General features: G+C 50.2%; 2 protein-coding genes across 4 annotated transcripts in view; both read left to right on the forward strand.

Moving 5' to 3' along the window:
* NUP93 (nucleoporin 93) overlaps positions 1 to 2218 on the forward strand; it is a 75763-nt gene extending 73545 nt beyond the window's left edge. For 2 of the 3 annotated variants that reach the window (XM_031058469.1, XM_031058470.1), the window contains one exon: positions 1982 to 2092. In XM_031058469.1, coding sequence (XP_030914329.1) covers positions 1982 to 2092 — 111 coding nt within the window. Of the gene's footprint in view, positions 1 to 1981 lie in introns of all 3 variants that reach the window. The other variant, XM_005422738.3, reaches the window with a different exon arrangement.
* A 5317-nt stretch (positions 2219 to 7535) lies between these two features.
* Positions 7536 to 11787, forward strand: part of SLC12A3 (solute carrier family 12 member 3) — a 9218-nt gene continuing 4966 nt past the window's right edge. Inside the window, 11 exon segments of the mRNA XM_031058418.1 lie at positions 7536 to 8481; positions 8744 to 8890; positions 9118 to 9193; positions 9323 to 9418; positions 9566 to 9705; positions 9918 to 10028; positions 10218 to 10329; positions 10493 to 10623; positions 10877 to 10961; positions 11300 to 11454; positions 11770 to 11785. Of these exon segments, the coding sequence (XP_030914278.1) occupies positions 8188 to 8481; positions 8744 to 8890; positions 9118 to 9193; positions 9323 to 9418; positions 9566 to 9705; positions 9918 to 10028; positions 10218 to 10329; positions 10493 to 10623; positions 10877 to 10961; positions 11300 to 11454; positions 11770 to 11785 (1363 nt within the window). The 5' untranslated portion in view covers positions 7536 to 8187.

Genomic DNA, 11787 nt, shown 5'->3' on the forward strand with positions numbered 1-11787 from the left:
TGCTGGAGCCCCCCTGAACCCAGTAATGCTCTCTGCAAAACATCTCCTGTCCCACTTTGGAGGTGGACTAGAAAAGATCAGGTCTGGGGCCAGAGCTGGTATTTCTGCACTGTGTTTATTTCAGAATGAAATCACCCAAGCTGTGTTTTAGGTATTTTTTCTTTTATGTATATAATTAATTAGTTTTGGGAATAAGGGAACAAAGTCCTGTCCCACTTGGCCTGATCCATTTTGTCAGATTTCAGGCAGAGACTGCAGGGAGCCCAGCCTGCAGTCCTGGAAACCATGGCTGTGGTGACAGCCCTGACCCAGATGCTGTGAGTGCATGACAGCAATGTCACAGGCTCTTCACCCCAGTCAGGGGTGGTGAACTCTCTGGAGCAGCCCAAAGGCATTATCTTGGCAAAATTAGGTCATGAATGGAATGGAAATAATGTTTTTTTAATTATCTATGGTCTTATTTAAAATTGCAAGTAACTGTAATGTTCATTAAGTAATTACAGCCAATAGAACATCTAGACCTCCAGGCTGCTCTTAACCTCTGCAAACCTCTGTTTGTTCTTCCCAAAGTATTGGTTTGATTTTTGAAAATAGACCAGCTCTGGTATCATTGCTAGTGTAAAGGTAAAGAGGACAGTCACACCCCTCCTCAACCTTTCTTGTCATAGTGAGAGTTTTTGCCTCTTAATACTTTAACTCCAAAGTCAGACACCTTGACAAGCTTTTTTTTTTTTTTTCATCTACCACCTGTTTTGACCTCCACTGAAAAGCAGCAGCTCAGACATAATTACACAGCCTCACTGTCTAACTCATTTGGGAGCAGGCTGGGAGACACTGACTGGAGCAGAATGAGTGATTTCCAGGCCACCTTGTCAAGTTGCCGGTCTGCTGGTGGTGCCTGACAGCTTGAGAGGGAAACTGTCCTGGGAGATGTTGGCAGTTAGGTCAGTCTAGGGAAAGCTCTCACAGCTTTTCCATTATCAGCTCCAAAGTTTCTCTGTGGCTGTTGAATAACAGACTGGTTTAACATCACCCTGAAAAAGGCCAAAGAGGCATCAGGAATGGTGTTTATAACAGTTCCCAACCATGGAATGGGCTTCACTTCTCAGTTTGTAAGCCTGCTATCAGATTTACCATCCACACACCAACAGCAACCTAAAAACCTTTGGTTTTCCCTGAAGGGAGTAGGTGAAAGCAGGATTTGAACAGTTGGATCTTCCAGTGCAGTAATTTTGAGATGCTTAATATTTAAGAAGAAACACCTGTTAGCAATCAAAGCAGTCTGAACAGCTTTCTACAAAGATTTGGGTTTTCTGTATTCTCTTGACTCCTACCAGTTATTGGAATGGCTTTCCTTTTACTTTAATAACAGTTTTAACAAGTGAAACAAATTATTCATGAAATCCTTCAGCTGTTCTGTAGTTTTCTGCTGTGCAAGAAGGGATTTGGTTGCTTTGGGCAAAGGTCTGAGTGGGCTTGATGCCTCTGCTTTCGTTGTGTTATTGGCAGGAAGAGCCTTTGAGGAGATTGGCATGTTGCAGGGTGATGCTGGAGATCTCCAGGTGTGTGTGGCATCTCTGGTTCATTTCTAGTGCTTCTGCTTTGAGAACATTAATGCTGCATTTCAACAGGATCTACTTTTATGTTTTGCAAGGTTGCAAGGAATCCTGTTGCCATAGGAAAGCCCAGTTCATGCAGAAATTACAAGATTGCTGCACTACAGCAATGCCCCACATTGCTGAAAATGTTTTTTCTTAGGTATTTTCAAATGAGATGGGATTATTTTTTAAGCAGAAGGGTAACTTGACATGCTTTTAATGGTTGGAAAAGGGAATAATTGGATTTTCTTTGAAATGCAGAGGCTCCTTTTCTAGAGAGCAGCTCTGAGATAAAAAGATTACATGTGTTTGTTTGAAGAGTATTGTATCGTTGTAATTTTTGTAATACTAAAGTAACTGTACTTTGTTTTTCTCTTTTTTAGCAACTTCAGTCTCAGGCTCGGGCACTGATAATGTTTGCTGGGATGATCCCATACAGAACATCAGGAGACACGAATGCAAGACTGGTGCAAATGGAGATCCTCATGAATTAGCAGAGCAGCTTGGCTGGGGTGCAGCAGCCTGTGCCTGTCTTTAGTACATTCAGAGGGCCCATGGGACCAGTGTCATTTTGTACTTTGTATTTTTGTTGACAGAAATAAATTTCTTTGGTTTTGATATTTGTTTTTGACATTTTAATTTTCACCGATTCTTGTGGTTTTATGTTTTTAGTAATTTTATTTTCAATTGGTTTGCATTTAGAAATTTATTCTTAATTAGTTAATAGGCTATGCAGAAAAAGAAGTCATAGCTCTGCAGTAGGAACAGGAATTTTATAGCAGAAGAGGAAATGGAGAAGAAAACTTTGATGTATTGCTTAATGTACTTACAGCTGAGAAGCTTTAGGGGGTTTTGGATGCATGTTAAGTGTTGAAAATGTGTCTGATGCCCCAGTTCCCCCTGTGACACGCTGCCATCAGTCTGTCCCCTTGTCTCATGTGGTGTGTGAGCTGCTGCTCTGTGTGCTGCACAGACCCCCTGTGCTGAGCCAGGGGCTCACAGCCCTGGAGCTCTGCTGAAGCTTTTGCAGGAACAGCTGGGTTGGAAACAGGTATCTCTTGGTAGGAGAGTTATTTGTGAGCAACACGTGAATTTTAGTCAGTTGCATTCCAGGTGGGCCCCTGTGGAGTTCACCAGAAGTGGGGAAGCTGAACCAGAGAGGCCCAGGTGAGGCTGTTCTGAGTGTGGGTGGATATTACTGTTAGTTTAGCAGGAAATGTGAGCCCTAAAAAAGCAAAGGGCTTTAAAATGGTTACCTTTAAGTGTTTTGAGCTACAATTAAATGAGAGTGAAAGCCCAAGGAGCATGTTACAGTAGAAGTGTTTAGTTTTAATATAACTGCCTATCGTGAAAAAAATGGGAGGAACGTTGGTGGTTACTCTTGCTGCTCCCCTGCTGCTGTCTCACCCTCTTGTGTTACTGGGGTATGAGAACATGTGGCATTTGGAAAATAGACCAGGCAGCAAAATGCAGGGGCTGATTTCAGCCTTTGTATGTTACCAGCTACCATGGGAGAGAATTCATCTCCATTTTGCAATGTCTTCGTTTACTGGGATGGAGGAATGTCTGACTGACATGATGACAATTTTCCTAATTACTTTTTTCACCAGAAACGTAGCATAAGTTTTGTCCACCTTTTGGACAGGAAGCAAAGGGCTTGCCAGCCACCCCAATCCATGTCTCTGGGCACTAGCAAACCAGCTGCTGGGCTCTCAGAGGATAGAGCTAGGGATTGTGTACAGCTCCTCCAGCATGGCCAGGACTGTCCCAACTGAAGGCTGAGGGAGACCTGGACAACACTCTGCAGGTAAAGGGGAGTTACCAAGGAGTTACTTGGGAGTGGGAGTGGGCTGGAATTGCCTAACAAACTTGTCAGCAGGTGAGTGTGGAAAGCTGTATTGCCTGTTAATGTTTCTGGTATATTTGTGTGGAAATGCTTCTTGGCATATCCCAGGTAAGAAGTGATCCCATTCCCTAGAGAACAGGCACCTTCCCTGTTGTTTGTGGACAGTGGTGGTGGGGCCAGGGCTGCCCCAGATGCAGTCCTGCAGGATGACTCTGCTCCTGTGTTTTCCTTGCTGGTGCTCAGCCCCTGTCCCTGAGTTACTCCCAGCATGAAACACCTCCCATACAGAGTCTGGCAAGTCTGCACCTGTCCTCAGGCAACCACTGACCTGAGCAAGAGAGGCACAGTATTTGCTGGAGTCTGGGAAGGGTGAGGCCACCTTCCCCTCTGTAATTCCCTCTCCCTGATCTGCCATTCATGCAGGAACAGAAGTCCTTTGGGGCTCAGCTCTTAGTGCTGCCATTTCAGGACCTTGTTCTCCTGGCTCTTACCCATCCCCTGCTCAGGAGAGCTATCATGCTGCCTCCCTGGCATGTTCTGATGTCCAGTGTTGAACCTGGGGACCTTCTATAAGCAATACAGTACCCTTTCTCCATCTGCCCTTTGAGGAGCCTATAGCAGGTGCTTTCTGGTGCTTCTCAGCCTTCTTGGGTGTTGGGAAAAGCTGATGTCTGTATATAGTGTCCTCTCTTTGTGCCCAGTGCTTGTGATTCCAGCCTTTGGTCACTTTTTAAGCTAATCAGAAACTGAATTATTTCATGCTTTCAAAATCCAAGATGATCCTTCTGTGATGGACAGATGGGAAATAAACCCCAGGGAGTCCAAGTCCTGAGACTAACCCTGAAAAGGTAAGACCAGCCCCATTTCCATCAAGATAAGAGATTGTGGGTGTAACAGAAAGAGTCACAGATATTTGGAGTTAATTTATTACTTGTTGATTGCCCTGTGATTTCTTCTTAGGTTTGTGCAGGTGGTGAATGTTACATCCCATCCATCTTCCCACGTTCCCCAGAGTGGCAGGTTCCAGTTCAGTGCCTGAGCCTGGCTCTGGCAGACCTGGATGACTCCAAGGGCTTTGAGGTAGATGCTGATGCACATCCTGGTGCTTTGCTGAATAAGGCACCCCCATGGTTTTCCAGATGTCCCTGTTTTCCCTCCACCTCGTGCTTATTCTGCTGGAGAGAACAATCAGCTTCTGCTCCCTCAGGTTTTGCACCATCACTCTGACTTTGCTAATTTACAAGCTTAGCCTTTTCTAAATAGCTTATGTGCTGGAAGGGTTTTTTGGGGTGTCACTAAACTCATGCCTTTTTTTTTGTATAGTCTGTGGTGTCACCATGCACTCCTTTTACAACAGGGAGTAGTGCAGTGTGCAGCAGAGCCAGCAATGTTCATCTGAGCTGAATTCATTCTGAGTAAAAACTGACAAATCTTCTCTAAGTCAGTGGAGCTCTGCTCTTTTATACACAAAGCAAGCACAAATTAAGTTCAGGATAATTCCATCTGCTTTTTCCTACCTTAAGACTAATCCCTGGTATTAAAGCTCCTCCAGGTAGATGAGATGCATCTGAAGGGTGACTCATTGGTTTGAGTTAAATACAGCTGAAGCTTGTGTTGCTGCAGGAGATTGGAGGAAAAAGTGAAAAGGTGTTTGCTGTGAGAGTGTATAACAATCTTGTTCTGGTGTGGATGCAGCAGAGGCAGGCAGTCTCCAGGTCTGTGTCCCACAGTTTGTGTGGTTCTGAAACATCCACACATGCTGCAATTCCAGCACAGCAGCTCCTAAAGCTGCACCTCCTCCAGGGACCAAGGGCTGAGTGAGGTGGTCTGGATTTACAGGGGAGTTGCAGGGAGATCTAGAAATACTCACTGTAAACTTCTGCTCTGTGTTACCTGTCCAGTAGGGAAAAAATTAGTTAAAAGTTCTGCCCAGGGTTAACCTGGTAAAAACTACACTGAGCTAAGGGAAGACAGCTCCTGTGGGAACTGGCACTGCTGAACTGTGCCTTGATGGCCTCCTAAACACTGTCAGAAAGCTGGTGTCAGTGGGTCTTGTCTTCTCGGCTCTGTGAGGTTTTTCTAGTTCAGACAACACAACAAAATGAATCCTTTTAAGTATTTTCACCATTACCCCTGAGTAAGCTGGTCATAGTCAGGGTACTTGCCTATGGGCTACATTCCTACTCCTCTGCCTTTGCTTGGATTTCCCTGCTGAATGCAGATTCTGCATCTCAATCTGATTTTTCATTATGTTCTCCAGACCCTCTGGCTGGAGTAGACCTGCTAAATGAGGTGGTTTCTCTATTCACCACTGTTTCCTACTACTACTGCATGTGTCTAAGACACTGCTTGGACCTTGTTCCTTGCAGGAGCTGAAGGAATTGTGTTCAGAAAAAGTGAATTCAATGAACTTCTTTTGGTTTTGTTACTCTCCTAACCCTTGTCACCCCAACCTATCAAAGAAGCAAAATGTTTTCCTTCCAGCCTGGAAGAAGTAAGAGGATATTGTTAATTCCAGTTCCACATCCCTGGGGTGGTACAGCACTCAAATACTGCCTCTGTGCATGTCCCTGTACCAGCATTTTTGTTCTCTTTCTCTCTGGGTTTGAAGTTGGAAAGATGGAGGTGGTGTCTGGAAGAGATGGGAGATGACCTGTGTGTTCCCACTGGGAAAGGTTACTGGCAGCTGGCTGAATAACCATCTCTTTTCTTTTCCCAGGCTTCCTTTGCTGTGGTGCTGAGAAGTTGAGTCTGCTCTGCACAGTGGGTTTGCAGTGCTGAGCCCCTGCATCATTTGTGTGTCCTGTGTTACTCAGGGTGGTAGGTTCCCTCTTCCACAGGGATGGAAACAGGTCAATTAAAGCTTCATTAAAGCCTTTTGGAATATAACACTTAGGCAGTCTTTAAAAGAAGCTGTGTAATGCACTGTACCATGCTCTGCTTTACTCGATTTGGGTTCATTTGATGCATTTAATATCCAGAACAAACTGGGGGATCGGCTGGAAGTGAGGGAAAGCCCTGCAGAAACAACTTGGCACCCTTCATGTGAATGGAGGGGCTGGAGGGAGGCTGCAGAGCTCCCTCCCTGCTGCAGCTCCCAGCGCCGCCGCTGGCCCCGGTATTGTTGCTGCAGCTGGTGTTGTGAATCAGGCCGACGGCAAGCGCTTCCTACAATCCGGCTATTTCACCACACCAGGGTTGCATCATACCACTCGCTTCGCTCCTCGCCCGCCTCTGGAGCCCTCCTGTGTCTTCCGGAGCATCTCTGACTGTGCTGTGTTTAACAGGCCCCCCCACTGAAGAGACTCATTTGTGCTGCTTTGGGCAAATCAGCGGTTTTGATGAAACAGCGAGGTTCTAAAATAAAGCCACTTCTGCTGGGTGTGAGTCTGCTGGTGCATCTGTTGTGAGAGGAAGCTGGTGTCCGCTTTGTGGAGGTTGTTGTGTGACGTGCTCTAGGGTGAGGCACTTTCCTGGTACCCCACCTCACCCTTGTCCCTGCTCTCCAGGCCCTGAGGTGCCCTGCAGTGCTGCGAGGGCTGAGCAGGGATGCAGACCGGGCTGCTGCCCTCAGCTTCCCCCGGCTGCACAGGGCTTGGGTGATCAAGGCCATCTGCCCTCACACAAACAAGAGGGCTGGAGCAAGTCCTCAAAAATAGGTCAAAATTTGTGTGTGAATGCAAAGACAGCCAGAGGCAGCACGGCAGGCAGGCCCAATTTTCCATTAACTTGCAAAGCCACACGGAGCTGAAATTCCAATGGGCTGCCCTCGAACTTTATTGCTGGCCTTATTTGCTGTCTTTGCTGATCTTATCTGTAACTGCTTTGGTGGCACATGTGACAGGGGCTGGGGAGTGTAACAAGCACCCATCCCTCCCCCTGTCCTCACCTCCTGTGGCTGTGGGGTTACGGCCACACAGCTTCAGCTCTTGTTTTGTGTGATGGGAGCAAGGGTTTAAGTGGTGTATTAACTCAGGGATGGGACTGGGGGTGGTTCTGAGCCTTGGGGGCTCAGTGGTACCCTGTCCCTGGGTCTGGTGGGGAAGGGGGCTGTGGGACCATGGGCATCTCTGCTGCCTGCTACTGAGAGCTGCCAGCTCCTGGCCCTAGACAAGCACAGACAGACTTAAACCACTCTGTGCACTCTATCTTCTCCAGCAGCCTGGAATCTGAGTCCCAGCAGGAGCATCCTTCAGATCCCTTGATGTCACACTCCCCCCTTCCCCCTGGTTTCACTGTGAGATAAAGACACCGAGGCACCGTTCCCCTCCCCACATCCGGCCCAGCTCAATGCCACAGGCAGCATCTTGGAGACCAGCCAGGATGATTTACGAGATCTGACGGGTCTGGGGCAGTATCCCAGGGAAGGGTGAGGGTGCGTGGGAGTCTTGCTCCCTTTTTCCATAATAAATCCCTGTGAACTGAATGTTCCTGGGTTGGGGCCGGAGGCAAACTCAGCACTGCATTTCTCTGCTGATCTGTCCTTGGGACTTAATCTCAAATCCGTTATCGCTGCCCCCATCGAGCGCTGGGAGGCAGTGATGCCCATTATGGTGGTTTTGGTATCCCTTCCAGCTATTTTTTTCCTCCTGACCAGCTCGGGGTGGTTCAAGCTGATTCCTTTCCTCTATTAGCATCAGTGGTGGGTGTGTGCCGGTCACCTCGCTCCGGTTTTGTGGGGTATAAAGCCAGCAGGCCTCTCTCCACCCTGTCCCCCACCTGGCAGGCTGCTGGGCAGGGGCAATGGCCGAGCTGCCCATCCCAGATCTGCCCCCAGCCCACTGCAGCGGCCGCTTCACCATCAGCACCCTCCTGGGCATGGAGGAGGGGGGCCGGGGTCTCTACACACCCACTGAGGGGTCCAGCTGCGACAGTGTCCAGCCCACCCAGCTGTCCAGCAGCACCCTCTGCACCAGGACCTTCAGCTACAACACGGTGGATGTGGTGCCAGCCTACGAGCACTACGCCAACAGCAAGGGGGTGGGCGACCCCAAGAAGGGCAGGCCCTCGCTGGCTGACCTGCACTCCATCCTCAAGGTAACAGGGGGCTTGGCTGTACCCATAGCATCTCTGGCATCCCCTGGCCATGCTGCTGGTCCCTGTGAAGTGTCTGTGGTGGGTCACTCTGTCTCCTGCTTCTTGGTGCCATAACTGCTGCTCTGCTGACTGTACATCCCTAAGAAGGCCCTGAGAGAAGCCAGAGAATCCAGCTGTTTCCAGCTGTGTGCTCAACCAGAGCATTGCCTCCAGGGACAGCTGCCTGAAGTCCACCCTCACCTGCCTTCCCCTCATCCCACAGCCTGACCCGAGCCACCTTCGCACGCCGGTGTCGGACCTGCAGCACAGCAATGGCCTGCCAGAGGCTGGGCTGGAGGAGGCAGAAGGGGAGCCAGGCAGAGACTCTGAGCCAGAACCCGTCCGCTTTGGATGGGTGAAGGGCGTCATGGTGAGTGTGACCTATCCCCCATGAGCATTCTCCTACTCTTCTAACTTGTAAGCATTTTACCCTTGCATTTTTCCCCAATGTCTATATTTTTGCAAGGACATGTGCTTTGAGCAGTTTCCTCCCCTCCTCGGTGGGGTGGTTTTCTCTGAGGAGCAGCAGAGCTGGCGTGGTTTGGCCATTCCCAGGTGTCAATGCCCTGATGGCCAGGTCCCCTCTGTCCCCCTCAGATCCGCTGCATGCTGAACATTTGGGGAGTTATCCTCTACTTGCGCTTGCCCTGGATCACCGCCCAGGCAGGAATCGGTGGGTGCTGCGGTTCACTGTGGGCTGGACAGTGGCACTGGGCCATCATCACCCAGACACCTGGGGGGTGGTGGGACTCCTAGGAAAGGCTGGGGGGTACAGCAGTGAAGCAATGTCCTTTCCCTGCAGCCCTGACATGGCTCATCATCCTCATGTCTGTGACAGTGACCACCATAACCGGCTTGTCCATCTCTGCCATATCCACCAATGGCAAAGTGAAGTCAGGTAGTGTGTTCCCTCCCGGCCGCTCCAGGGGTCTCTTTATCCTGGGGCTGCCCCATGGATGTGAGCTCCTGGCATGGGCTGTGAGGTGTGGGGGAACCCCAAAAACATGGGGGAAGCAGTAATGCCATGGGGTGTTCCCTGTCTCAGGAGGCACCTACTTCCTCATCTCGCGGAGCTTGGGGCCGGAGCTGGGTGGCTCCATCGGGCTGATCTTTGCCTTTGCAAATGCTGTGGCTGTGGCCATGCACACAGTGGGCTTTGCTGAAACTGTTCGGGACCTGCTGCAGGTAAGACAGCAGCTCTGTGTCCTCTGGGTCCCAATGCTCCCCCTACCCCTCCATCCCCACCTTCTCCTTGCACAACCTGTGTTGATTGTCAATATTTGCATTATCATTGGACCACTGATAATTAAACAGTGGCTGCTATAACTCACAAAAAAACCAGTGGTTTGGTAAGGAAGAGGGTTATTTCCATGTTGTGAACAGTTCCCTTTCCTCAGGAGCACAATTCCCTCATCGTGGACCCCACCAATGACATCCGAATCATTGGGGTCGTCACTGTGACGGTGCTGCTGGGCATCTCCCTGGCTGGCATGGAATGGGAGGCCAAGGTAACCCTCACTCCTGCTCACATTTTTCTCCCGGGCTGACAAGAGCTGTCCCTGCTGGCCACCGGGCATCTGAGGAGCAGAGGATGCCTGTAGCTCCCCAAAAATGGGCATGGGTTTCTCCTAATGCATTCTTCACTCTTTCTGTGCTCCAATGCCCAATCCTTCAGCTGGCTCTTTCTGGTCTGGCAGGCACAGATACTGTTCTTCCTGGTCATCCTGGTTTCCTTCATTAACTACCTGGTGGGGACAGTGATCCCAGCCACTGCTGAGAAGCAAGCAAAGGGCTTCTTCAGCTACCGAGGTGGGTCCACCACAAGCTGGGGTTGCACTCAGCAGGTCCAAGTGCATCTTTGGAGCCTGGCTCTTTGCTGCAGTTTGAGGAGAGCACCCAGCCAGTGCTGAGGTGCTTTAGCCAGGAAAAAAGTACCCAAGAGGCCTCAAATGCTTCTCTGCTTCCTCCCCAGCTGATATCTTTGCTCAGAACTTTGTGCCCAACTGGCGTGGACCTGAGGGCTCCTTCTTTGGCTTGTTTTCCATTTTCTTCCCATCCGCAACTGGCATCCTGGCTGGGGCCAACATTTCAGGTGACCTGAAGGTGGGTTGTGATTCTTGCCGCCTGAGCCAGTGTTTCTCAGGGCTCAAGCCCTTTTTTCCCTGGGGCTTTCATTTTGATCCAACCATTAGACTTTGTTTTATTTCTTATGCAAACTTTGGGCTCAGCCAGGAGATGCTCTGTGGCTTTGTGATACAGTGAATTAAAAATTCCTCTGGTACAGCAGCCACAAATAAGCTGCCTACATTAGCTGCTGGAAAGCTGTCTTACATATCTCTGCAACTCCTTTGGGCAGGATCCTGCCGTGGCCATCCCCAAGGGCACCTTGATGGCCATCTTCTGGACCACGATGTCCTACCTGGTGCTTTCTGCTACCATTGGTAAGCAGCACATCCTCAGGTGCAGTGGGTGAGGGGGCTGGGTGGGTGGGCTGGCCCCTACCCAAAATAGGTTGCCTGGGAGGAATCAGGTGTGTAGGAGCCAGGAGCAAGCTGTGGACACTGGCATTGATATCCCAGTGTGAGTGCCACAGGTGCCAGACCTTGTTCCTACCCCCACGTGGGGCAAAGTCATCCTGGGTGGGCAGTGGAGCTCCTGGCATTGCTCAAAGCCCCATGGCAGGGACTTGGGAGTTGTCACAGGCAATGGGATGTGGGGCTGGGCTAACTGAAACCGTGGAGAGGCGCCAGCCCTGCTCTAGCCCTGTGTGTCCCCCCAGGTGCCTGTGTGGTCCGAGATGCCTCAGGCAGCCTCAATGACAGCGTGGCCGTGGGCTCGCCGGGCTGTGAGGGGCTGGCCTGCAGCTTCGGCTGGAACTTCACTGCCTGTGCCCAACAGCAGAGCTGCCGATATGGGCTCAGCAACTACTACCAGGTACTGCTCAGAACCACGGCCAGCCCCTGTTCCTGCTCCTGGCCAGCTTTGTGCTGCAATGGATGGCTTTCCCAGGGCAGCTGCATGCCTGGCACCTCCCTGCCATCCTGGGGAGCACCCATGCTCTTGAAACAGCCATTTTTTAACAGGAAAGCACCAGGGAGTGGGCTTTTGGATGTGGCTGGATTTTGCTGCCTGGATAATGTTAAAGGAAATGCAGCAGGATGGGGCCTGGGACTGGAAATCCCTCAGGGTTGGGGTGGAGGTTGGTGCACCAGAGATGCTGGGGTTCCTGATCCCCTGGTTTTCATGCAGAGCATGAGCATGGTGTCT

Source organism: Geospiza fortis, unplaced genomic scaffold (assembly GCF_000277835.1).
Source record: "Geospiza fortis unplaced genomic scaffold, GeoFor_1.0 scaffold97, whole genome shotgun sequence".
In the NCBI taxonomy this organism is placed as follows: domain Eukaryota; kingdom Metazoa; phylum Chordata; class Aves; order Passeriformes; family Thraupidae; genus Geospiza; species Geospiza fortis.